Source organism: Haliotis rubra, unplaced genomic scaffold (genome assembly GCF_003918875.1).
Source record: "Haliotis rubra isolate DU_JTF1 unplaced genomic scaffold, ASM391887v1 Scf162, whole genome shotgun sequence".
Taxonomy (NCBI): domain Eukaryota; kingdom Metazoa; phylum Mollusca; class Gastropoda; order Lepetellida; family Haliotidae; genus Haliotis; species Haliotis rubra.
This window is the reverse complement of record NW_025765581.1, coordinates 1,582,412-1,608,338: the sequence shown is the minus strand read 5'-3', so window position 1 is coordinate 1,608,338 and position 25,927 is coordinate 1,582,412. Positions and strand designations below refer to the sequence as shown.

Genomic DNA, 25,927 nt, shown 5'->3' with positions numbered 1-25,927 from the left:
ATAAAAGAATAGGCATTATTTTACAATCAAAGATGGTAGATACAAGCATTTTGGAAAGAGATAAAAAGAGTTAGTTTTGAATAAATCATAAACAGAGTAGGCTGCCTTAGATGCTTGTGTTGCCAAACTTTTGCAGCTTTTGCCCAATTCAACCTTGAGGAAAATATCAATCCAAGGTATTTATAATATGAAACACAATTAAGTTTTACATTTCCATAGTACCATTTTTCTTCCTTTTTTAAAACACACGCCATTTCTAAAGAACAATAACATTTGTTTTTTCTAAATTCACACTTAAACCCCATCTCGTGCAAAATTCATGAAGAACATTTAACTGTTGCTGGAGACCAATGATTGTGTAAGAGAACATATTAATATCATCTGCAAATAATAACATCATAATATCCTCAATATCTGGAGATATAAAAACACCATGTTTACATTTATTATGAATTTCTCGTGACAAGAGTTAAGTTAATGAAAAAGAATAAAAAGAAGCGGACTTAAAATGCATCCTTGCCGTACACCTGAACTAGTGAAAAACATATCAGTTTTGCAATTTCCAATTTTACACAGGATCTAACGGATGAATACATATTATGCAGAAGATTGTAAATTTTTTCCATGGCAACCTGATTTTAACAACATATATAAAAGTTTTGAGCGATCTACATAATCGAAAAGCCTTTCTAAAATCAACAAAGGCACAGAAAAATCGTCCCTTTGGTCTTGAGAGGTATTTAGAACAAAGAGTTTGCAGAGTAAATATATTGTCCACTGTGGAATAGCCGGGTCTGAAGCCAGCTTGAGCTTCTGTTAATATATCATTCAGATCAGTCCATGCGCGAAGGCGTTTATCTAGGATGGATGTGAATATTTTTCCTGATACATTTAAAAGCGATATACCCCTATAATTGTTGGGATCAGCTGTAGGTCCTGATTTAAATAATGGTATAATTATTGCAGTATTCCAAGATTCAGGAAATATGCCAGTACTCAATATTGAGTTAAACAATGGATTTAGAAAACACAACAATGATGAGTGTCCTAACTTGAAGAATTCAGGAGGAATTCGGTCATCTCCGGAGATTTTCCAATTTTCAACTTCTTGATAGCCTCAGTAATTTCTAGATCAGAGATAGGATCAGACAGTAACTGATCTATGCCACTAGAGGATACACAGTCATCACAAGAATGTTCAGCTATGAAATTATTAACATTTATAGCTATATCACATGGATAGTGATGCGATACATAATCTATAGCTGTATCACATGGATAGTGATGTGATGTATCATTTATAGCTGTATCACATGGATAGTGATGTGATGTGATGTATCATTTATAGCTGTATGATATGGATAGTGATGCGATACATAATCTATAGCTGTATCACATGGATAGTGATGTGATGTATCATTTATAGCTATATCACATGGATAGTGATGCGATACATAATCTATAGCTGTATCACATGGATAGTGATGTGATGTATCATTTATAGCTGTATCACATGGATAGTGATGTGATGTACCATTTATAGCTGTATCATATGGATAGTGATGCGATACATAATCTATAGCTGTATCACATGGGTAGTGATGTGATGTATCATTTATAGCTGTATCACATGGATAGTGATGTGATGTATATTTATAGCTGTATCACATGGGTAGTGATGTGATATATAATCTATAGCTGTATCACATGGATATTGATGTGATGTATCATTTATAGCTGTATCACATGGGTAGTGATGTGATATATAATCTATAGCTGTATCACATGGATAGTGATGTGATGTACCATTTATAGCTGTATCACATGGGTAGTGATGTGTATTATTTATAACTGTATGACATAGATCGTGATGTGATATATCATAACTGAATCACATGTGATGTATCATATCTGTATCACATGGTGGCTGCTGTATTGTTTATAGTTGTATCACATCGATGGCTTCAGGAAAGACTATATTAAATTCCCTAAACAGACATCTTGGGTGTGGAGGATGATGGTGAGCAACTGATATATCAGATATGATAATATTTACTTCCGATCCCTGGACTGAAGGTGTTTAAGAAGTATCGGTCATGATGGCTGGTCACACTGACCATGTATATTTGTCTGAATGTTGCGTAACACTACACTCCGCTATATTCCATCTACATGAACTCCATGAATACACAATGCCGTTTAGAAAACGGTCAAATGTAACACATGTCGGATTACACTTTCTTTGTGAAGTACTCCAGGGATTAGGTGAATCACTCTGTTTGTTTGTTTGTTTAATGCTACACAGCTACATGGAAACAGCCTGTAAATAATCGAGTCTGGACAAGACAATCAAGTAATCAACAGCATGAGCATCGATCTACACAATTGGGATACATGTGTCAACTAAGTCGGCAAGACCCATACTTTTAGTAAGAGGCAACTAACAGTATTGACCGAGCTATAGATTATGTATCGGTCAATTCTGTTAGTTGCCTCTTACGAAAAGTAAGGGTTGCCTAGGAACAATTCCAACCTGGATCTTCAAAGGTCTGCCTCGTTCTGGGACTATGGGTTGCCCAGGATCAATTCTAACCTGGATCTTCACAGGTCTGCCCCGTACTGAGAGTATGGGTTGCCTAGGACCAATTCTAAGCCGGATCTTCACAGGTCTGCCTCGTTCTGAGAGTATGGGTTGCCTAGGACCAATTCTAACCTGGATCTTCACAGGTCTGCCTCGTTCTGGGACTATGGGTTGCCTAGGACCAATTCTAACCTGGATCTTCACAGGTCTGCCTCGTTCTGGGAGTATGGGTTGCCTAGGACCAATTCTAACCTGGATCTTCACAGGTCTGCCTCGTTCTGAGAGTATGGGTTGCCTAGGACCAATTCTAACCTGGATCTTCACAGGTCTGCCTCGTTCTGGGACTATGGGTTGCCTAGGACCAATTCTAACCCGGATCTTCACAGGTCTGCCTCGTTCTGGGAGTATGGGTTGCCTAGGACCAATTCTAACCTGGATCTTCACAGGTCTGCCTCGTTCTGGGACTATGGGTTGCCTAGGACCAATTCTAACCTGGATCTTCACAGGTCTGCCTCGTTCTGGGAGTATGGTTCAAATACTTTTGGGACTCAACCCATAAAGTGAACAAATCTAACCACCTGGTCCCATTTGATGCATTGTACAAGTATGTGTTGCTGAAGTCCAGGTCTAAACAGAGATGTCAACATCTACAATTTTATCGTAGACGCTACAAATTTTAGCCTCAAACTATGCCAATGCAATTGCACCAGAAATTCTACGAAATTTGAGGAAAATTTATTAAAATTTGGATATAGACAAAAACATATATTTTCGTCGATTAAATACATTTTCGGACTTCACTTACCTTCCATTCATCAAATTTAATGGCATATTTTGAGTGGAAGCATTGCAAGTAACAAGCATAATTTTAGTGAAATTGTCTATCAGAAATCTGAGGCTGATTTCAATACCTTTGCGATTTGACCCACTTATTGTGTACTGGTGGAAAATGACGATCCTATCGGAATGATGTAACCACTTGAGCGTTCCTCCCGTTCGATTATACGAAACCGGTATGTGAAATTAAAGCTTCACTCTTGATTAGTGTCATATTATTTTACTCAGAATCCGTCATGATTATAAGTATTTAGTTGACTACTAATTTTATGGTCCGACTACTAATGTTGATCCTTGAAACTACTATTTGCAACACTTTGGGGTTGGCATCTCTGTCTGAACCTTTATGAGATCCAGAAAAGGTCTATAGCACCCTATACTTGTCTTTAGAGCTGGTGTGGTTTTGTTATATGTGAACTGGCCACTAATATTTGTCAAATACTACGGTACCCCCAAAGTATTAGGGTTGGTCATGACATCAACCACTGGTTGTCCTGACACACTTTCATAAGTCATGCTTGAAGTGTAATACATCATTCACTCCATAATGAAAGCAAAGTTTGAAAACTTTATCCCTGCCTTAGTCTCTCAAATATTTTGCATGTTATTACTTGATGTATTGATCTGCCAACTATAAATATCAACAGTGTGTATAAACATGAAATATCAATTTTGTATTAGGGGCAAAGCCTGATAAACACATGTGCAAAGCCTGCCCTAAAGCTGGGATATTGCTGAGTCGGCGTTATAGGACACATAAACATACAAACATTTGTAAAACCATCCCAGATTGTTACATTGTCTGACACGTAATACATGCTCAACAACTAACAGCACGAGACGTAGCCAGGATGGATATTCTACACTCCTGTGTCAATACTACAATAGTTATGTGTGGCTTTTACTCATGTACACGCTTTAAAAAAATTACGTTCATTTCAAATTCACAAAAATATCTGAACGGAAATGAGAAAATGGGAAAAACATTTTTCAAATTATACCTCTTTCTTTTGCAAAAGAAATTATTTGGTCCACTTTTCATTCCAGTTCTATTTAGATCAACCAACAATTCATGAAAAATATACCTGTTAAAATAATTCAAATAAAGGCTCTAAATTGGGGATGGAAAACAGTGCCTAGGAAATGGACTTCTTATGAAATAGAATTCTTCCTCTGAAATGGATAACTTCATCTTCTGAAATGGACAGCTTCTTAAAAGGTGAGGTGAAATTGGGTTTAACGTCGTGCTTGAGAATATTTCGCTCATATGACGACGTGCATGCGTGTGTATGTGTATGTGCGGCTGCTTGTACTAGCCCAGACTGAAGCTGGTTTTAAAGTGCTAGCCCACTGAGATACCATGCCGCAGTGAAGCATGAATACCCCCCTCAGACACATTATATTGACTCCGAGCCGACCAGTCCTTGTTGTACCCATTTATGCCGAGCGCCAGGCAGGGACCAACAAGTACCATATTTTAATGTCTTTTGGTATGACGCGGTCGGGGATCGAACCCGCGACCTTCTGCTCTCCGGGCAGAGGCTCTAACCACTACACCACGAAGGCGGTCGCTTCTTAAAAGGGCGACTTCTTTTTAAATGGATCACTTGCTCTGAAATGAACCATTTCTACTTAAATGGACCACTACGTCCTCTTCTCAGTCATTACAATACTGCTGAAGTCAGCATTAAGTAACAGCTTTGCTTGTTGTGACCAGGAAGGGTTTACATATCTACATATACATATTGCAAGCCGGTGTTTCAGTGCACTCGGCTGCACAGCTGGAGCATCGGTTGCAATGTTAGATATGTCAATTACCATTGATTAGTGCCTACATGACAACTGCACAGGAGACCCTACACTGTCACACCAGTACATTGCAGTGAGTGGATGTAAATAGCAGGACAGATATAGGTGACAAATAGCCATCGTACTTATCGACATCTGTCAATTAGTGAAATAGACACTGCTGGTATGCTTGTGGAACTGCCTGGCCAGCTTTGATCTGAATGTTGGGCATATCACTTGACCTAATATTTTGTTTAACTGTAAAGGCAACTACCAGTAATAGACAGAACTACAAATAGACCTAACAGTAATATTGCTGTCCTTAAATTGTTTTAAATGGACCTGTGAAGATCTGGGTTAGAATTGGTCTTCAGCAACCCATTTTTGTTGTAATGAGATCAGGTGGTCAGGCTTGCTGACTCATATCCCAATTACGTAGATTGATGCTTATGCTGTTGATCACTGGATTGTCTTGTCCAGGCTTGATTCTTTACAGACTGCTGCCATATTGCAGCCAGAATATTGCTGAGTGCGGCGTTAACACCAACCAATCAACCAACCAACCTTAAGAATAATATTAATGTGTTTCTTCATACTGTATTGATATTTAAAGTTAAAATATTGATTCCAGTATGTCAATACGCTTTGAACATGTTGAAAATAGTTCATGAAACTTTTATTGCACCTTTTCACATGACCGCTTTGACTTTTCATTTGACTTTTAAGCAAAACTTTAAATAGAATAGAAATATTGGTTATAACATCTTATATCGATTTGATTCTCTGACAGTTTATGCACAGCTTATTGGAAAACTGTTTGTATAATACTCCAATACTGTCTTTGGCCACTCAGCCACTCAGCCACTCATCCACTCAGACCCTCATTCAGACACACCAACAGTTACTGAGATGCTCATTCAGACACTGACTCAACCACTCAGAAATTCACAAACAGTCACTCATTCTCAGAGACAGCTGACTCACCCACTCAACCACTCAGACACTCACAAGATGCTCAACCACAGACACTGAGATGCTCAACCACTCAGACGCTGACTCAACCACTCAGACACACAAACAGTCACTGAGATGCTCACTCAGACACTGACTCAACCACTCAGAAATTCACTCAACCACTCAGAAATTCACTCAGTCACTCAGACACTGATTCAACCACTCAGAAATTCACTCACTCACTCAGACACTGACTGCCCACTCAGATGCTCAACCACTCAGACACTCAGTCAGTCACTCAGACAACCACTCAGAAATTCACTCACTCACTCACTCAGACACTGAGATGCTCACTCAGACACTCACTCAACCACTCAGAAATTCACTCACTCACTCAGCCACAGACCCTCACTCACACACACATTCAGCCACAGACCCTCACTCAGACACATACTCAACCACTCACTCAACCACTCAGACAGCCATTAAACCCACACACACTCACCCCCAGAACATTAATTTCTATAACTGTCCAGGAATGACATTGACAATCATGAGCTCCATTGTAAACAACATGATTTATGCTACAAAACCTATTCTGTAATAAATACATTTTCAAAGAAACGTGCAAAGACAGGAAGTAATAAACAAAGATAATTGGACGAGCATGTTGACAACCATTATAGCAAGTCTTCCGATTGATTTGTCAGTTCTTCATCGGTCAAGATATTGTTCATACATAGGTCACTTTGACCTACTTTGACCTACATTTGGGCTCAATTCCAGTCCTCATACATATTCATCATGGAGGATTGCATCCATGGCTTATGACCTTCACTGACAATAGATTATCTCCCCTGAATGACTGAAGGATGTAGGTTCTATGTCTGAGCAAGTAACTTATGGCATTGATTTTTGCTTCAGAGTAATTGCCAAGATTAATGCCCTGCAATAATCGTGTAGTTATTGGTGTTCAGGGCAGAGCAGGTCATAAGAAGTGAAAGTTGGCATTAATGAACAAGGAGTTGATGGAAATGTCTTGGTAGGACTTCAACAAGGGGAGATAACTTCAACAAGGGGAGACAACTCACATGTATGACCTGGCGAATTGCATGTCATTGATCCCAGATAGTTTTTATGGTCTAATTGCCACACACTGAATGATTTTTCTATTTGCTTGGTAGTCTGTGTGTTAATTAGTACTAGAGCCATTTTTTCTTCAAGATCACTGTACATATTGACTGACCTCAGAGTGAGTTCTGAAAATATGGATATATTTCATATGGATTTCAATTTGTTGTTCTGCTCTTTTTTATATGATGTATTTGCAAGTAAAATCCAATAAGCAAAATTTGCTTATCAAATACATGTGAAGATCTAACGTCTGGCCCAACAAAAGTACAAGGAAACAGTTAGCAAGTGTACTCTTGTTACCAGTGAAAAGAAGTAGACATCTGATTGTGACTGGAATATAAGATGTTCAGGAGGTATCAGATGTTGATGTCTGTAGCACATATTAAAAGAAATGGCAGATGTTGGGTGTGGAATATTCATAAAAATATTCAATGTTGATATCAGATGTTGATGAGATATCAGATGATATAATCAATATCAGATGTTACCAAAGATATTAGATATTAAAAGGGATATCAGGTATTGGATGCGAGACATTGATGACCATATCAGATATGGAGACTTTGACCGTGTTTGGCAGCTTGATCCCTGAGAGTGTCTAAGACTTGTGTGTCCTGCCCCACAACAAAGCATATGTGATACATATGGTCTCACCTTAGGCAAGTGAGTTTGTTCAAAATTGCCGGTGTTCACCTAGCAGAAAATGGGTACCTGGTGGGATAAGTCATGTGACTTTTAACCTTCTAGCGCCTCTCAGTCAGCTTGGGTTATCCGGGGTAATAATATGCTGTGCTTTGATAGCGCTATGAGCATTCACCTAGTGAATGGAGTTTAGCACATTATAAATGCACCTATATATAGGAATATGAAGCTGACTGATCGGGGAGGAAGTGCATTCCCTACTACCGGTGATAGCAGATGTTGAGTGTGGGATATTCATAAAACTATTCAATGTTGATCTCAGGTGTTAATGAGATATCAGATGATATAATCAATATCAGATGTGAAACAAAGATATTAGATGTGAAACAAAGATATTAGATGTGAAACAAAGATATCGGATGATATAATCAATATCAGATGTGAAACAAAGATATTAGATGTGAAACAAAGATATTAGATGTGAAACAAAGATATTAGATGTGAAACAAAGATATTAGATGTGAAACAAAGATATTAGATGTGAAACAAAGATATCGGATGATATAATCAATATCAGATGTGAAACAAAGATATTAGATGTGAAACAAAGATATTAGATGTGAAACAAATATATTAGATGTGAAACAAAGATATTAGATGTGAAACAAATATATTAGATGTAATCAGATATCAGATGTGAAACAAAGATATTAGATGTGAAACAAATATTAGATAAACAAAGATTTAGATGTGAAACAAAGATATCGGATGATATAATCAATATTAGATGTGAAACAAAGATGTTAGATGTGAAACAAAGATATTAGATGTGAAACAAAGATATTAGATGTGAAACAAAGATATCGGATGATATAATCAATATCAGATGTGAAACAAAGATATTAGATGTGAAACAAAGATATTAGATGTGAAACAAAGATATTAGATGTGAAACAAAGATATTAGATGTGAAACAAAGATATCAGATGATATAATCAATATCAGATGTTGGATACGAGACATTGGTGATAATACTGGAGTGGAATTTAAAGCTGCTAATCCAGAGGGACTGTATTCCCCACCAGCAGTGAAATGGTCCCAGTAGAGGGATGCACTATTTATCGTATCTCCAGCTGGTCCTGCTCATTATGAACAGTACGACCCCTTGAATATAAGTAGCTTCTGCATGCCGACCCTCGTACAGTGAGCTGTCCACCACAGGGAAACATCCACTCCAGTTGTAGAGAGGGACTGCGCTCAACGATTTGTGCCCATTTCCTAAAGGACTCATAGTTGCATGTGTTACAGTGTTCACTGACTGTGGGTTGGACAATGTCGAGAAGCTTGAGACAGTGGTGTGTTTGAAGGATCTGATTAAACATGACAGGACTACCATTTTGTTCACTCTCAGCATCCATTTTAAACATCTGAGAGTCTTTGTTCCAGTCTGACTACCGAATATCCTCTGTCAGACACGTAGGCCCTGTTGAACAATCTTAGCGATCTTAGAGAGCTCAGGTGACCTGATGCCCAATACTTTAACATAGGCTTACGGTCAACATAGGATTTCAGATTATTTGGAAGCAATTGTGCAGGTGTTTATTAGGAGTTTAGCATTTGTTATGTTTGATGCTGGAAGTGATAGTACTGTGGCAGTACAGTTACATGAACAACATATTTGCTGGAAACAGTCAATAAGAAGTTGAGGAGATGAAGAATGAGGATAATATTTATGTATCTACAACTTCTTTAGTCTGTATAGGCGACGTTTCGACATGGATTCTAATGCTGTCAGAATCTGTCGAAATGTCACCTATACGGAATACAAAATTTGTATATCCATAAAAATTGTCCTTATTCAACAGTCAATAAATCAACAAATCACTAACTTCACAGTATAACATAGGAAACTGTTATCTTGTGAGTCTGTATCTGATACAGGAATGGTTTCTAGTTGTGGACACACATATGATTTTGTGTCAATTAGAGTCTCTTGTGAATTGGCTCATAGTGTTCATTTTAGAAACTTTAAAAAATGGGCCACAATGACTCCTTCCAATTTTAGAATCATTTCACATTAGATGAAACTAGGAGTGAGACAGATCTTTTTCAAATAAAAACATAAAACTAAGAGAATGTTACCTTTCCAATACCTTCAAGAATTGCCTGTGTCTTTTTGTCAATTCATTTAATTTGACATATCCCGGGGTTTTTTTGGTTGTTTTTTCAAAGACAGTTCATTCTTCCAGTCAGAGTTAAAGAAATTCTCTTTCTTTCTATTGTATCAGTGGCTGTGGGGTAGCCTAGTGGTTAGTACGTTAGCTTGTCACGCCGATGACCCGGGTTCGATTCCCCACATGGGTACAATGTGTTAAACTAATTTCTGGTGACTACTCCGCCGTGATATTGCTGGAATATTGCTAAAATCGGCATAAACCTCATCTCACACACTCACTGACTCATTGTATCGTATCACGTTTAAAACAGTTGTACTTTCAACACAGCACATCAGTTGCACTTATTCAGAAAACAATAAATTTATACACCAAAAAATATCATTTGGCTTCGGTATTATCATTAGCCAAGTTTCGATCACCAGTTTTACACAATTTCTGAAAATAATTCAGCAAACTTGCCCGCTTCACCTGCTTTCTCTTTTCGGATGAAAGGACATGTGAGTGAAAGTATACGAGATCATAAAATGAAAGCTAAAAGCTGATTGGACCTGGTGATGTAAGGGAGATAACTCTCATTCCCACAAATGAATTTGTCAACCAATCACAGGTTACATTAGCTTATTTGATAGCTATTCTAAACCTGTCGGTTCTAAACCTATCATTACTGAAGACTTTTGAGGTTATTAAAACTGAATAATGCATTCCAATAGCTAAACTTCCGGTTTAAACAGGCATCAATGAAACTTTGTGTTCAGTTAAAGTCAGCAGTCATTGGTTTGATTGAAAACATTTTACTTTTCAGATATGTGATATTCGGTGATTTACACCATTAAGAATTTTAAGCCTTTCATATTCATAGCCAAGTTCATAACCAGATTCTACAGTAAAAGATCCATGAAAATGCGGGTTAGAATTGGTCTTCAGCAACCCATTCTTGTTGTAAGAGGCGACTAATGGGATTGGGTGGTCAGACTTGGTTGACACATGTCATCGTATCCCAATATGATGCTTATGATGTCGATCACTGGATTGTCTGGTCCAGACTCAATCATTTACAGACCACCGCCATATAGCTGGAACATTGCTGAATTCGTTAAACAGTAACCAAATCTAAGATGAACGCTGGGCATGTACTCGTATTAGAGGAAGTATGGTATTCTAATTACATACAGCTTTTGTAAAGTCATCATTGTATGGTTGAGGAATAGTGATAATCTAGAGCACATTTACACCATGATTGAAGCCTAAGCATCTCCAACACCATGAGCAATCTTCATCATCCATTCTAGAAGTTGAAACCAACTTAACAAGTATTAATCAGATGTCCAACCTGCCCAAACCCTGCCAGACATATTGCGTTTGTGTACACAAAGATGACACAAGAATAAGTGGCCTTCCTCCGAATCAAACTAATGGAACCATCACGCAGTATTTATAGCCGAATATTGATGCTATCTAGTGGAGTAGTTTGATATCAGAAATATCCTGATCAATATCGCCTGTGTTTATCCTGTCAGTGGACATCCCTACTAAGTGCAAGAAAATGGCCAAATTGGCCAGAATTGAGTTTAGATAAGTAACTTTCCTTAGGGAGACATTGATTGTGTTTCTTGGTCTGCCTCTCAGATGTTGCCAGTGGGTGAGAATAGATGATGGTTCAATACTCGATTGCCCGTTTCTTGTTAAGGAAAACACATAAGTCGTTGCTTCAATAATGGTGCTTGCTTTAAGGTGTGAAATATAAACAGTTAGAAAAATGGAATTGGGAAGCATTGATTTTCTTCAACACTTACGCTAATATTTGAAGTGGGATTTTTGTTTTAGTGGTTGAAGATTAATTTTTTGTATTTTTTTTATATAAAATGTTTTTCTACAAGAATATGGATGATGGATAAGACCTTGGCAGGATTGTTGATATTTTGGAATAGAATGTTAGTTTAAGTGTACTTATATATGGCTGAAATATTGCCAAGGTGATGATATATTTTAACTCACTTAACTGGTATAACTGTAAATCTTTGTGATAATAGACAGTGAAATTTAGAATGAAAGTCACAGGGTTCTTTTCATAGCCCTAATGGTAGTATGTAGGAGAATTTGGCTGAGGTTCAAATACTATTGTAGCGAACCTTAAGGACCCCACAGCATATCCAAACTTAGCTCACAAGACAAGATTATATCCGGTTATAGGAGTGAATGTTTAAACAGTGACAGGTTGATTGCTTCACAAATAGTTATCTGCCAAGCTCCTAGGATAACACTAGGTGACTGAATTGTCATGTGGTATTTCTGCAATGAATGTAGATGTGAATTTTACAATTTAAACTAAAAGTGAACAGAAATGTCAGTATTTCAGAATAGATTCCCTATTTGTGTTGAACACAGGAAATCTCTTCTATCTTTGTTATGTGGATTTTTCCTGTTTGTGTGAAGTGAGCTTGCACTGACATGCTAATCTGACATGCAGGTGTTCGGTAAGGTCATGGATTGAGGCTATCAGAATCTCTGACTTATCATTTTCCTTAGTGATGAATTAATTGCAGTTATTACCTTCAGGGCCTGAATAAGGGAGTAGGATGTAGGATGAGTAGGGCTTTTTGATGCAAGTAATAATGTTCCAGCCATAATTTTGAAGGGGGCAAGAAAAAGGGTTCCATGTCTTCACTGGGACAAACTGATGATTTAACCTCGAGGGTCAAAGTGAGCTGGAGTTTTGTTGTAACCAGCTGCTGCCAAGCTTGTTTGTGAAATAGGATACTTGGCATAAGGTTTTGTGTCAGTGTGCCCTAAGTTGTTATTTGCAAGATATCTCTAGAAACATTGATTTTGGCTTTTTAGGGCTGTTTGCTGACCCCTGTTGACAATGGTGACCTTGACCTCATTTATTGAGGTGATGAGAAGTACTGGACAAGATGTCTTGAGAACCTTCGGATTGAAATGGTTCAGATGTCATGCCAGTGTGTCTGAAAGAGCTATTTGCAAACCACAGTTGATAATAGTGTCCTTGACCTAAGTTTCAAGGTCTCAGAAAGTGTTTGCAGTTTGTGAGATAGCTCATCACAAACTGTAGATTTCACAGACAATATGGTCTAAATGTGGCGACCTTAACCTATCTTTCAAGGTCACTGAAACCATTTTCCTTTAACTGTTTATCTAAAATAGGTTAGTGAGGAAATACTTTCTTAGATTATATTCATGGAAGGTGGAACGGTAATTGAGGAGAGTCTCCAGACCTCACCTTAGTACCATTAGCTTGACATTAAGGTTGCGTACATCATTGAATATATGTTTGTTTTGTCCACTGATCATTTCTTCATCTTGTTCGGAGTTAGAAAGGATTAGATTCTTTAAGGATAATAACTTCTTTTATTATATATGATGCGACGTTTCGGTATGGATTCTTATACCGTTGTCAAGCAAGAGTGAAGTACTACAGCACAGAACAGACTTATATACATGAACAGGGATTAAGTAATAACAACATGTAGCTATGAATCAAGGGGATTAACAACAACAAGGCACGGTGGTAATAATGTAGTGACAATAGGAGGAAGCCAATGGTCCTAGAGGCAGAAACAAAATATACATGGCTGATGAGATTTATTAGCAATGATAGCTGGAGTGCTCTAATCTGTTGTTTTTTATCAAAACCTGATGTATTCAAGCTGGTTTTGACATGCATCCCCTAACCTATCCAGGATCAACTGTTTATCCCCTATTCATCCAAATTCTGGATTGCATTCTGTGAATGTTTGACATGGTCATATTTTTATATGAGCATTCACTCATTATAGAGACACTGAATCCCCTTCTACAAACAGATAACATCAGAATAGGACTAAACCAGTAATCCGACCTGTAAATGCAAATATGTGAACAGATGAACGTCTTCAGCTATGCTGATATTAAGATGCCGTTATGAAACTGATTTTATGCTATACTACTCAACAATTGCTTAGGACCAAAACAATCAAAGGTGTGATCCTTAGCAAATGTTGAATAGTATATACAACAGAATTTATCTGAAGTCCAAAGTCCAGTTTTATTCCATTTTGTTCCTAAGCTTAACTGTAAGAATCTGTATTAATACTTTGATGCTGAAAGCAGAGTTCAGACAAGGAGACTCAAATGTTTTAGCAAAGTCTGCTACTATGGATTTTGATCCTGAAACATATTTCCAATTGGCTAAACTGTTCCTTCGAACAAATTTACTTGGATTGAAATTTATGATGACTCAGTAATGTGTCCATGATGGATCATGCTGTCCGACAAGTTTTCCGTAGCTTCCTCAATGTCTGTTTGATTGCAAACAGTACAGCCCCAATGTTTCATACAGTCTTGAGGAAGGGTCTGCTTACAGTGTATGCCAAGGAAGTCTGTCTGTCTGTGTTGCCTCATTAGGCTGTCTAGAACAATTGCTGGGTGGACAGAAAACCGTGACGTTAATAACCAAATCTCCATCATCAACGTTGTGTGTTCTCCATAATGAGTCAGCAGGACCTACTTGGTGAATCTTGAACTGCAACTCATGGTGTTGGAGGAATTGTTGTGTGCCGTAGGGACAAAGTTAGACTCATCATGGTGTTGGAGCATTTGCTGTGTAGTAGGGACAAAGTTAGACTCACTTGTTGATCACGTGGTCAGGTGTTGGGATTTTGTTTGTCATCTGGACAAAGGGTTGGTTACTTGTTAGTCATTTTGTCAGGGCTTTAGAAATTTGTTAGTCATCTTGTTGGGGTGTTGGTAGCTTGTTATTCATGTTGCCAACCAAATCATTCAATACTTGTTAGTCATCTGGACAAGGTGTTTTGAGCTTGTAAGTGATCTGATCAATCGGTGTGTTGATCAGGACTTTTACTGTCATTTAGTAAAGGGTAGTGATGGTACCCAATGTCTTCAAAGTTGGTAACAGCCTACATTTTGGGATTACCCAGTCACCAGTTGATTTGAGTGACCTTGACATTATCTTCAAGGTCGCCATGACACTTTGAACACTTTTCAAACTCTAGTTAGCGCGACATTTCATGGACTGTTGTACCTAATGTCTTCAAATTTGGTGACAGCCTACATTGGGGGATTACCCAGACACCAGTTGATTTGGGTGACCTTGACCTTATCTTCAAGGTCACCACAACACTTTGCACACTTTTAACTCTTGTTAACGCAATATCTCATGGACTGTTGTACCCAATGTCTTCAAATTTGGTGACAGCCAACATTGGGGAATTAAACAGACACTACTTTATTTGGGTGACCTTGACCACTTTTTAAACTTATTAAACGCGATGTCTCATAAAACATTGCACCCAATGTTTTCAATTATGTTGACAGCCTACATTGGGTGATTATGCAGACACCAGTCATTTCAGGCATCTTGTATGTGACCAAAAAATATAAAGTAGTCAATATAGATATTCCATTCTTTAGCGGCAGGGGACATTGCCATATCAGTGGCAAACACTTGTATGGATGTGAAATGGCAAGAAAAATTTAAACTCATAAATTCTTTATCCCAGCTAACCTCAGTCTTGTAAACTTGGTAAATGTTTAATGTTGCCAGCATCACGTCAGGCTACATTCCACAACAGGGATGCTGTGATGTAACTGAAATGTACCCGGTGTCGGGATCGAGCCCACCTGTGACCGGGTAGTAAAACCTTGGAGTCAACTTTGTGTGCAGACTCTTTCAGTGTTGTCACAACCCCTAGTGTACAGTACACAACCCTGTGCACTTAAAAGAACCCACGAATCCGTTGGTATTTGACCAGATGGTGGCCACATGAATACGTGCAAAAACCTAGTTGCGGGTACAGCAAGGTGCAGTGAACATGGACAAAGTACTGTGACTATGTGTCCCAGTCCACCCAGCTGTGAATGGGTACCTCGTTAGCATGAGAAAGCCACAATTACTCGGTGCGCCTAGTGGCTGCAAGAGTTGTATACTACCGAGGGAGTTGAGATTGATAATAAGATGTGCCGTTGAGATTGACATCAAATGATCGAGGGAAAAAATACCAGCGCCTTGAGCATGCACTAGTGTTTGGATATGTGCGCTATATAAATATCCTATAATAATAATAATAATACACATAAGATTTGTTAAATAAAACTCACACATGCTCAAATGTGCCACTTTTGCTTCACTTCAACCAAACTAATATTTAGTCCCAGAAGTATGAAAAACCAACTTAGAAATATATGTCTATGAAATAGAAAACGAAATCCAAACTGAAACCGGCTTAATTCAGAATGAGGTAATCTGCACTGTAATTGGATTAATTTTTTAATTTATTCTCTAGAGACTGGGACAGCAACATTGTTACACATTGTAGCGAGTGTGTGAATTTGTATCTAATTCCTTTTGAAGACTGTAGCTTCATTTCTAGCAGTCCCAGGGGATGGAGATTGGAGTTGTCCACTTCATATTGAGCCAGCTTGAGCATGTGAAAGCACCTAGGTGTTTCCCGTAGGTGCAGGTCAGCCGCTGGTAACATCGTTAACTTACCATATGCAGCTTCCACTTGGCACATTAAACACAAGGCAGATGTGTTCGTGTAGGCATTGGTCTACCTGTCGGTCTCAGATGTCTCATCTTCCTGTTGTCATGGTAATCTATTTAGTGCCTGATTGAGGCATGGTTTTACAACAGGTTTTTATGATGCTTGGAAATGTGGATTTTTTTTATGGAGCAGTCGGCACCAAAAAGACTTCTGTCTTTATGCCTAAACTTTGCAGCATTTTTGTTGTTGACAATATTTGATGTTTAGCTACACTTTCATTATGACTGTGGATGGTGTGAATAGGAAAGTACTGGGGCTTCAGACTGCTGGTGATTAAGGCTGTTAGGATGAGTCAGACACATATTCAGTGAATGGAATCTTATCTTTAATTCAAGTGGTTAAAGAGGGCAGTCGGGTAGCCTAGTGGTTAAAGCATTTGCTCGTGATGCCGAAGACCTGGGTTCGAATCCCAACATGGGTACATTGTGTGAAGCTCATTTCTGGCGTCCCCCGCCGTGATATTGCTGGAATATTGCTCAAAGCGGCGTAAAACCAAACTCACTCAATTGGTTAAAGGTTAAATAGTTATTCGTGATCACTACATATTTAAAGCTTAGATGCAACAAACAAAATAAACTTAATTAAAACCCAATTATCACTTATTCATGACATATAATATACATTGCTGATTATGAAAGAAAACAAATAATCAAAATTATAAACGTACAATCGCAATCAAAAGTGCAATATTTTGAACTTGGGTTTACTACCCTCAAAACGAAGCACCCGGGATACCAAACCCAGTCAGAGCAGGTGGGCGTGCCGCTAAGTGTAGTGAAGTCTTTTATTGGCTGGTTCACTTGCCGATAGGCTCAGGGCTCTTTGTGTGTGTATAAGCATCTCGGTTCAAGCCGCACGAACCTATTCACGGAATTTAGCGCAGCACAGCTGTTGAAATCACTTTTCACCCCACCTGGGTTTTTTTTAGTGAATCGTTTGAACTCCGATTTCACGTTATTTTTTTCATCATGTTATTGTTCAACTTTATAAATTGAATTTGCACTTTTGATAATTTATTACTATAAGCCCATACCGAAAGGCAACGGAATCTGCAAAGTTGTGTTTTTGCGTTCCATGTAAGCTTTAAGAAAGAAGTGTTTTTACTAAAATTTGGTTGTTATTTATGAAAGCGAGATATGTGAAATGGAAGATATCAATGTTAGGCAGATAATAGTCAACACTTATATGTTTCATTTGAGGTCACTGTGTCCCCTGTCACTGTCATGATAATTCACAACATCAACATGGTCAAAACATATCAAAGAATTTATTTTGTTATCATATCACTGAATATCATGACTGATACATCAACTGATAACTCGTTTTTGTATTTACCTCATAGTGGTATCATTGCTGCCTTATTGGTAATAACATTGAGTTCTATAATAATGTGAGTACTTCTGCTAACTTTGATACACAAGGCGTATGCTCAAACACAAATATCACATCATGTGCAGAATCAAACTTGCTGCTTAAGTCTACCAAGCAAACACCTTAACATCTGAACTATGCATGGTTAGTCCATCAGGAAGTGGGTGAGTGGTGATCTGGGAAGTCAGTAAGACCTGTTTACCAAGTTTACCAAGTTTGTCAGGTTTGAAATGACTGATTGCAGGATTAATCTGTGAGGAATGCTTGTGTCGTGCTTGTGCTGACTTATTCATCACTGCTGTATGGTTTGATGGAGTGTCTGGTTCATCTCCGGCCACCGCCGTGATCATCAATATACCTCCATGTGGCAGATGGAGTCGAAGAAGCTGCCGTTCAGTCCATCAATGTTGCATTACCTGTGGCGGGATCTGCCCACTGCAGATGAAGAAGAGGAAACTTGACAACTAGAAACTAGGCTAAACCTCGACTCAGTGTAGTTCCATTTTCTAATAGCAGTTATGGAGGCATGGGTCACACTGTTGTCTGAGTTGCAGTTGTCTGTGCAGAGTTGTGTCCCTTGGCTATGGGTTTGAATTCAAGATAACGCTGATTATTTTTCTAAGTTTGATTGTGGCAAAGTGGTCTTAGATAAACATCACATTGTGCTTTTCTCCCGTGTGAGGCTGACACACCCTGATATGATTGAAATACTGCCCAAAGCAGACTTAAACACAACTCACTCACTCACTCACTGTGTCATAGCTGAGCAGCATAACCAATAATGGATGGTTGTTTAGTTTGATGTTAGATACAAATCTGACTTCCTTAAGTTTGAGGGTTAATGGTCTTCTCTCATACAGTGCATTTTTTCGTTAATAAATAACAAATTTAGCTGTCATAGTTTTTATGATAAATGGCCCTTCATCATAGTTGATTGAACTACAGTCAACTCACCAGCTATGATGCAGCACAACCTTTTTGTAATTATTTTGAAATAGGATTACCTTGATGCAAGAATGAGAAAGAAAACAGCATTTTAACACGTTCATGCTTTCACAATTACATTTTGGGGTAAGTGAGGGTTCAAAACTGCTGTTCCGTACAATCTTTCAATTTGTGGGAATAACTTTGTAACAAGTTTATTGATTCACTTTTATTGGAAGCAAAACATAAGAGCCTAAGAAGATGTATCATGTGACTTTGTAAAGGCAATTTAGATTAAGATATGGGAGGTCACACTCAATGTCTGTGCTTCAGTAAAATACAGTGGATTGTTTGTCACTGGTGAGAGGTGATTCAGTGTGACTAGTGTTCTTGGTTCCAGTGATTGGGTGAGACCAATGTTCTTGGTTCCAGTGATTCAGTGTGACCAACATTCATGGTTCCAGTGATTCAGTGATTGTTCAGTGATTCAGTGTGACCAATGTTCTTGGTTCCAGTGTTCAGTGTGACCAGTGAGTGATCAGTGTGACCAGTGTTCTTGGTTCCAGTGATTCAGTGTGACCAATGTTCTTGGTTCCAGTGATTCAGTGTGACCAATGTTCTTGGTTCCAGTGATTCAGTGTGACCAATGTTCTTGGTTCCAGTGATTCAGTGTGACCAATGTTCTTGGTTCCAGTGATTCAGTGTGACCAATGTTCTTGGTTCCAGTGATTCAGTGTGACCAATGTTCTTTCCAGGTTCCAGTGATTCAGTGTGACCAATGTTCTTGGTTCCAGTGATTCAGTGTGACCAATGTTCTTCCAGTGATTCAGTGTGACCAATTTCATTCCAGTGATTCAGTGTGACCAGTGTTCTTGGTTCCAGTGATTCAGTGTGACCAATGTTCTTGGTTCCAGTGATTCAGTGTGACTTGGTTCCAGTGATTCATTCTTGGTTCCAGTGATTCAGTGTGACCAATGTTCTTGGTTCCAGTGATTCAGTGTGACCAATGTTCTTGGTTCCAGTGATTCAGTGTGACCAACATTGGTTCCAGTGATTCAGTGTTCCAGTGATTCAGTGTGACCAGTGTTCATGGTTCCAGTGATTCAGTGTGACCAATGTTCTTGGTTCCAGTGATTCAGTGTGACCAATGTTCTTGGTTCCAGTGATTCAGTGTGACCAATGTTCTTGGTTCCAGTGATTCAGTGTGACCAATGTTCTTGGTTCCAGTGATTCAGTTCTTGGTTCCAATGTGACCAATGTTCATGGTTCCAGTGATTCAGTGTGACCAATGTTCTTGGTTCCAGTGATTCATGTTCCAGTGACCAGTGTTCATGGTTCCAGTGATTCAGTGTGACCAATGTTCTTGGTTCCAGTGATTCAGTGTGACCAATGTTCTTGGTTCCCAGTGTTCATGTGACCAGTGTGACCATTGTTCTTGGTTCCAGTGATTCAGTGTGACCAACATTCTTGGTTCCAGTGATTCAGTGTGACCAATGTTCTTGGTTCCAGTGATTCAGTGTGACCAGTGTTCTTGGTTCCAGTGATTCAGTGTGACCAACATTCTTGGTTCCAGTGATTCAGTGTGACCAATGTTCTTGGTTCCAGTGATTCAGTGTGACCAATGTTCTTGGTTCCAGTGATTCAGTGTGACCAATGTTCTTGGTTCCAGTGATTCAGTGTGACCAATGTTCTTGGTTCCAGTGATTCAGTGTGACCAATGTTCTTGGTTCCAGTGATTCAGTGTGACCAATGTTCTTGGTTCCAGTGATTCAGTGTGACCAATGTTCTTGGTTCCAGTGATTCAGTGTGACCAATGTTCTTGGTTCCAGTGATTGTTCTTGGTTCCAGTGATTCAGTGTGACCAATGTTCTTGGTTCCAGTGATTGGGTGAGACCAAAGTTCTTGGTTCCAGTGATTGGGTGAGACCAATGTTCTTGGTTCCAGTGATTCAGTGTGACCAATGTTCTTGGTTCCAGTGATTCAGTATGTCCAATGTTCTTGGTTCAGGTCATACAATGTGGCAGCATCAGCATCTTTCTGACAAAAAACACTCAGTGTCAAGTGAAAGAATGACACTTAGATAGGACCCACTTTGAACATGACACAAAGTAAGACTTAAGATTAAACATCACACAGACATCTAGATTGTGAGGATTTTAGTTGTAATTGTAATTGTGCCATTGTGTCTAGTCAAACAGATCTGTAAAGCTGTAAAGGAAGACTTTAATACGTCTGGAAACGAAAAATATGAAGGTGTGTGGCTGGATCTGTAATTCTCGTTTGTTTTGTTTTGTTTGTTTGTTGCTTAACGCCGCACTCAGCAGTATTCCAGCTTTATGGCGGCGGTCTATAAACAATCGAGTCTGGACCAGACAATCCAGTGATCAACACCATGAGCATCAATCTACACAATTGGGATATGATGACATCTGTCATGAGCCTATCCATCCAATCCTGTTAGTCACCTCTTACGACAAGCATGTGTTGCTGAAGAGTAATTCTAATATGGATTGTCACGGGTTCTGTAATTCTCAATCAACTACATGATATCTGACACTGATTATGCTTCTGTACAAGTTATGCTTCAGTGGTGATAGTAGCGGCGGATTGTTGTCTTGTGACAAGGAGTGACTGACTGAGTTTGGTTTTACGCCGCTTTTAGCAATATTCCAACAACATCATATAATTGGGACAAAACATAGAAATGGGCTTCACATTGTACCCATGTGGGATTCACAACCTGGGTCTTCGGAGTGACGAGCCATCGCTTTAACCACTAGACTACCCCACAGCCCCCTTGACGACAAGGAGTGATGAAGAAGTTGTGATTGCTTCTCCAGATAATCAGCATAGACTCTCCTTAAATCTTCAGTGTTCACCTCCATTGTTTCCTGTTTGCTGGTGTTTTGCTGGTTAAATGTGATTTTGATCAGAAATTGAGATCCTGCTGGTTTGTGTCACTAGCATTAAATCTGTTGAATTAGATACGATTACAATTACCTTTCATTGCTATGATATAATTGGCTGAAATAATGCTGATGCAAAGTTCAGTTTTATCGTATGATTAACTTTCTGTACAACCTGCAGATTCTAACTGTTGCCGCTCTTGTTGCAGAGTCAGAGTGGAAGCTGTTGTTGATCCGACAGCGCACCCTCGTGGGGACCCTGGCCAAGGAACACAACATCTATAAGATCAACAAGATTGCAGTTCTGTCTCTGTCAAACTCTGACCCCACCGACCTTGACCTTGAGGTGAGATGTGCAACTGTGGATGCTTGTCTGCAAATCCATATTCACCAAATTATCAGTTGTGTGTATGCAGTGAAATTATATTCATATCATAGTCAATATATTCTGTTGGGACATTCTTTTCACTTGCAAAGTGATTAAAAGAGCACAATTACCAAGATGGCCCTTTTTGTCCTTTTTTTTAAATCCTGAAAAGAGTGAATTTCTGGAGTAGAAGTCAGTCTTATTTCACCTATATACTTTTATTAGATAAACTGTGTTTTTGTTCCATGAATTTCAAAGAAGCAAAATAGAGAGAAAATAGTTGACAAAACGTCTTTGAGTAGTCAGTTATCCTTGTTCATTTATTGATTTGAGTTATACAATATATTGAATAAATATATCATGTATTATACAGAGTTATTTATGCGTTGGTAGAACTTGGATTCAGATATCCAGAAACTTGTTCATCTGGAAAATATTGGAGAAAATGCCCATATAAGCTTGACTGCCCTTGATATACAGTCAGTGAGAATTCAAGATATCACTTAATCATAGGCAGAATCCAAAAACGGATTGTTGTTTCTCTTCCACCATGACAGTACGTACAATGACATTTCATATTTATTACATATTTTTTCCTAATTAGACATCATCAATCAAGTGCCAGGTTCTGGTCATGAAAGAAACAAACCATGATTATATTTCAAACAAAACGACAACCATTTAATTACTATAATGTTACAAAGATCTCATTTGGGATATTCTTTAGAGTCTTTCAAATGTTTTACGATAATTTGAGAAGTCGGAGGTCAATCAGTCCTGTTATACGGAATTCAGAGAGGATTACAAAATTCGCCTAAGCTCGCAGTATTGCACAGCTGTATTGGTATCGTAAGATTAAATGGGTATGTAATAATTTGTAAAACAGCTATTACAAGTAGTTATCGTTACAGCTCTGTAAGAAACATCATTTTGGAATCAAGAAACCAGAACGGATCACGCAGGCCCGGGGACGAACAGACTCTCTCACTACAGAAAACATGGAATACCATCAAATCTGCCGCAGAAAATGTCAAAATAAAAAAGGTAATCAGTGTTTCCTTTATCCGGTATATACCAGACTTTGACCAGTACAAAGTAATAATGTCCGGTAATTTCAAAGGCTGTTGGTCATCCTGTCCGGCAAATTTTAAAATAAAAATAAATTCTAATTACCTCTCAATTTTATTTCTCCTCGTAAAAGTTTACGCTTTTCACAAGGACATCGAGGTGTTGTCATATAAAAATTAGCAGTTTTGTGAAAAAAACTGGTTAAAAGTGCATTTTTGATTGGTTGTAAGGGTGCAAGGTCTCGCACAAAATGAAAAGTGTGATCACTTGGCTAGTAAAATGTGCAAATGACTGGTATTTGAAATATTAGCCAGTCACAATGTCCAGCTGTAAAAAATGCCTGCGGAATCACTGGGTAATGACTCATAATATTGTACCTAGAGTACTGGTTCTGAACTTATATGGCTCTTGCTTAATATGTGAATATATTGACATAAATTTATGTGACAGAAGTTTGGTTAATCGGTTTCTTGCATACTTAAATTTTATTGTTTAATTTTCTTCAGGGATATTAAATTTAAGTAGTTTGCTTCAAGTTGACTGAAATTTTATTGTTTAATTTTCTTCAGGGATATTAAATTTAAGTTGTTTGCTTCAAGTTGACTGAAATTTTATTGGTTAATTTTCTTCAGGGATATTAAATTTAAGTAGTTTGCTTCAAGTTGACTGAAATTTTATTGGTTAATTTGCTTAAGGATTCTGAAATTTGATTTATTGATTAAGATTTGACTCTGACATTCTGTTTATCATTCAAAATCATTCTTTAAACTTTTTAAGTTTCTAAGGAGTAAAATCTAGTGGCTTGAGTGTATGTAGTACAGCAAACCAGCGTCAGTTGTAGAGAGATAAGTGACATTTGGTTGTTATGTCATGGTAACCGTGACATCACTATGATCTTCAAAGCCTTGTGATGTAGTTTCATTGTAGCGATATCTCCAGGATACAGGAGGAAGAGTGTGTGAAAAAATTGCTTTCTCGTTGCCAAGGTGGTTGTCTTGCATTGGTATTTTTGGGTGACGACAACAGATTCATTCATGAGAAATACCCTGCTCATAAACTGTAAATGTACCAGCTAGATAGGCCTCTTGATCCTATGTCATGACACTGAGGCAAAGAATATTTGGCCACAGACAGGTCTTTCTCCTGTGAATGCATAGGACCAGATTCAGTAATACTCAGCTCGGGTTTAGATTTTTAGATGCATTGTATTGTAAGTCCATGTTTGAGTGTCACAATTGTAAAATGTTCTCATCACTGTATTGAACTGGTCCTTGCTGGAACAGGAACCTCAAGGCATCTCCACCAGACCATTACCAGTCTATGGTTATCACAGGAGGTTCCCCAGCATTGTCTGGTTGTATACCAGCAAGACTTTCATGGACAACAGTTTCTTATTGTTTGTAGTGGTGAGGTGAGGTGAAATTGGGTTTAACGTCGTGCTTGAGAATATTTCGCTCATATGACGACATTCATGCGTGTGTATGTGTATGTGCGGCTGCTTGTACTAGCCCAGACTGAAGCTGGTTTTATAGTGCTAGCCCACTGAGATACCACGCCGCAGTGATGCATGAATACCCCATTCAGACACATTATACTGACTCCAAGCCGACCAGTCCTTGTTGTACCCATTAATGCAGAACGCCAGGCAGGGACCAACAAGTACCATATTTTAGCGTCTTTTGGTATGACATGGTCGGGGATTGAACCCGCGACCTTCCGCTCTCTGGGCGGACACTCTAACCACTACACCATGGAGGCGGTCTGTGTTTGTAGTGGCAGTTGGTGGACTTGTGATAAAGTGTCAAATTGATAAAACCTATAGCATGATTAGCTCTTCCAAAATGTTGCTCTATGCAATAAAACAGAAATTATTATCCATAAAGTCGAATGCTTTATTAATAACTTCTTTGTCTTTTATCAGAGCGATGAAGGCCAAGAAGTACCCCAGAATTTTATTTTAAACAACAAAGAAATTATTGTCCTCAACAGTTGCATGTCTGGTAGTCGACCACCACAGATCACGACAGCGCCTCCACTAGTCTGGCCAAAGATTTAGTTATTCACAACCTGCTATTATAGAGCTGAAATATTTCAGACTCCCGTGTTTAACAGAAATTCAATCACCCACTGTCAATTTTCCAAACAGTTTGTGACTAGAATATGTGTGATGAGTATTCACAGCAACAAACATCAAAGATCCTTTTATGTCAGAATTTTGTCATTACAACTTGCACTGCAAAAATTGTATCCTTCCTTTTAATCAACTTTCAGGAAATTGTTCTTCAGATGAAAGCTCAACATTATTTTTCCTTATCCTGACTCATGCTCTTTTTGCTTGTCTTCTTCTTCTTGCGAACATAGTGGAACACTTGTATCTCCCTAATTGAAGCTCCCTTCAATTTAAAATCACTAATTAGTATTCACCACGAGTTACCTCCTTTCCACAAGCGCGGGGCTTAGCACCCTCTACCCATGTGCCTCACTCTCTCCTTCTTCACCCAGTGAGCTGGACGTGAGAGCTTGTGTCTCCGACACTATATCCTTTGATTATATTTAGTTAGTTACCTCGCATAGACATCTATAGAGGTTTAGCTAGTATCCTTCAACGATTATATATT

The 25,927-nt window shown here is 38.5% G+C and overlaps 1 protein-coding gene across 1 annotated transcript in view; it reads left to right on the top strand.

Annotated features, from left to right (window-relative positions):
• The window catches only part of LOC124271669 (phosphatidylinositide phosphatase SAC2-like), a 411,520-nt gene that overhangs the window by 41,366 nt on the left and 344,227 nt on the right, over window positions 1-25,927 (top strand). Inside the window, 3 exon segments of the mRNA XM_046706827.1 lie at window positions 22,084-22,220; window positions 23,153-23,206; window positions 23,208-23,285. Of these exon segments, the coding sequence (XP_046562783.1) occupies window positions 22,084-22,220; window positions 23,153-23,206; window positions 23,208-23,285 (269 nt within the window).